At 38.3% G+C, this 2327-nt stretch overlaps 1 protein-coding gene across 1 annotated transcript; it reads left to right on the top strand.

The window, feature by feature from the left end:
- Positions 1-428: 428 nt before the first annotated feature.
- Positions 429-1722, top strand: LOC101425842 (disintegrin and metalloproteinase domain-containing protein 30-like). Its single transcript, XM_004463646.3, has one exon. The coding sequence runs from the start codon at positions 446-448 to the stop codon at positions 1592-1594; it is 1149 nt and encodes a 382-aa protein (XP_004463703.3). The 5' UTR covers positions 429-445; the 3' UTR covers positions 1595-1722.
- Positions 1723-2327: the final 605 nt, after the last annotated feature.

Raw genomic sequence — 2327 nt, forward strand, 5'->3', positions numbered from 1 at the left:
TAACCTAAACAATAATGTTACAATTATAATAGAAAATGTGTTTTACATGAACAATGTAATTCATACCATTTACAGTCAAGTGCATCTAGATGTTAATATACGTGCTATATTAATATGGAATCAATCTGACAAGGTGAACTTAAACATAGGTTCTACACCATACAATCGTCTGAATGCTTTTGGTTTATGGAAAATGAGAAATGTTTTCTCTGCTGGTTTATCTCATGATACTACACTTCTTCTTACGGGACATAAAATAGTTGGAGCTACATATTATTCCTTCTTTGACGGCGTATGTAACCCCAACTGGGGAGCATCATTTGTATTTGTAGAGAGGTATCATATATTTCTGGCTGCAACAATTGGAGCACATGCACTAGGTCATATATTGGGCCTTCATCATGATTCATCAGGTTGTGTCTGTTTTCGAAGAACCGAATGTGTCATGGCTCCTTACCCTGGTCTTTTAGATAAGATGAGCAATTGTTCTTATACCAGAATTCATCTTAGGCTTAATAAGTGGGACCCATGTTTGAGTCAACAGAACATTCCATATGGTAATTATCCTTATGTAGCTCCTCGTTGTGGAGACAAGATTGTAAATAGCGGGGAAGAATGTGACTGTGGCTCCTTTAAAGAATGTTCTGCAGATAAGTGCTGTGGGACCAACTGTGCCCTCACCTTAGGCAGTGTTTGTGATGAGGGAGGGTGCTGCAAGAACTGTAGATATGCTCCTCCTGGAACAATTTGCAGAGAAATACTTGGTATTTGTGATCTACCAGAATACTGTGATGGAAAAAAGAAGATGTGCCCAGAAGACTTACAAGTCCAGGATGGAACCCCATGCTCACCAACAGCCGTTTGTATGAGAGGAAACTGCAGTGATCGTGACATGCAGTGTCAAGCCCTCTTTGGCTACCAAGTAAAAGACGCTGTACCAGCATGCTATAGCAAGTTCAATGTAATAGGTGACCGTTTTGGAAACTGTGGAGTGAGGGTTCAACGAGGGGGAGGACAACCTGTTAAATGTGAAGAGGATGATATTTTTTGTGGAATGCTGCACTGTAGTAGTTCTAACCATATCCCTGGTGGAGGTGAGCACACTACATTTCGTCACATAATAGTACCAGGAATTAAAGAAGAAAAATGCTTTGGATATGAAGCACACTTTGGAACTGAATTGCCATACATGGGCCTTGTAGTGGATGGTGCATCATGTGGCCCAGGAAGATACTGTTTAGACCAGAATTGTACTTATTTTCAAGACCTGGACTATGACTGTGATGTGAAGAGATGCAATTTCAAAGGTGTATGCAACAGCAGGAAACATTGTCACTGTCAGCGTGGTTGGAGACCACCAAAATGTGATAGGACAGGATTAGGTGGCAGTGTCGATAGTGGCCCTCCACCTGACAGAGAATTTGGTATTAGAACCAAGATACTTGTTAATGTAAACAAGCCACTGCTTATGATACTGATTCGTCTTGCTCTTTTTATGGCTGTCTTTATCATTGGTAGCCTTTCAAAAGCAGGACAATATGCATACAAAATGACAAAGCAAAGTACTGCTCCTAACACTGAAGATCAAGCATAGCCCACTCCAAAGGATAAAAACACTGTTACTTAATGGGAAAGTGATCAATAATTACTCTGTCAGGTGCATAATCCTTTAGCTATTCTGAGGAGGTCATCATGAAATAAAGTGTCTTTGTGATTATAAAAGGGTGTTATGCATTTAAATTTGGTTAACTTTCCAGGTCTGGTCATATTCTGTATCCTCTTACAGGTGATGGTAATAACTCTTGGGTACAGTAAAAAGAGGGCCTGTTATTAAATATTTGGACCCTAAATTATATAGGTGCTCCTTTTGTAAATCAAATTCTTTATGCCTTTATTTCAAGTTTCAAGGACTTTTAAAAAAAATTCCATTGATTATGCACTAAGATTTTTGAGGGTTGTTTAATTATTGGCTGTTTAACAAATGTATATAAAAATAATACTTGGAGGTGTTATAGTAGGAAAATCAACAGCTTTTATTAATATGGATGTGAATTCAACAATGATTCTCTTGCCTGCTAACTATGTGATCATGGGCAAAGTCCCTATTTTATATTCGGAAATGAAGGAAATTTTTTAGGGTTTAGTGATGATCAAAAGAAGAGGTCCAGGACAATTTTAGGTATTTAATAAGGCCAAATGCTCCGATTTCCACTATTGGAATTATTATTCTTGGATTGTGCTAAAGTGGTGGTATTCTGGTATTCCACATATAATCCTTTGGTCTTCTATTTTTTCTGTGCCTCCATCACATAAGAACCCATTGGTCG

This window comes from Dasypus novemcinctus, chromosome 3, assembly GCF_030445035.2.
Source record: "Dasypus novemcinctus isolate mDasNov1 chromosome 3, mDasNov1.1.hap2, whole genome shotgun sequence".
NCBI lineage: Eukaryota > Metazoa > Chordata > Mammalia > Cingulata > Dasypodidae > Dasypus > Dasypus novemcinctus.

Bases quoted from the DNA above. Each gene is read 5' to 3' on its own strand.
- LOC101425842 (XM_004463646.3), top strand. From the start codon at position 446: ATGGCTCCTTACCCTGGTCTTTTAGATAAGATGAGCAATTGTTCTTAT.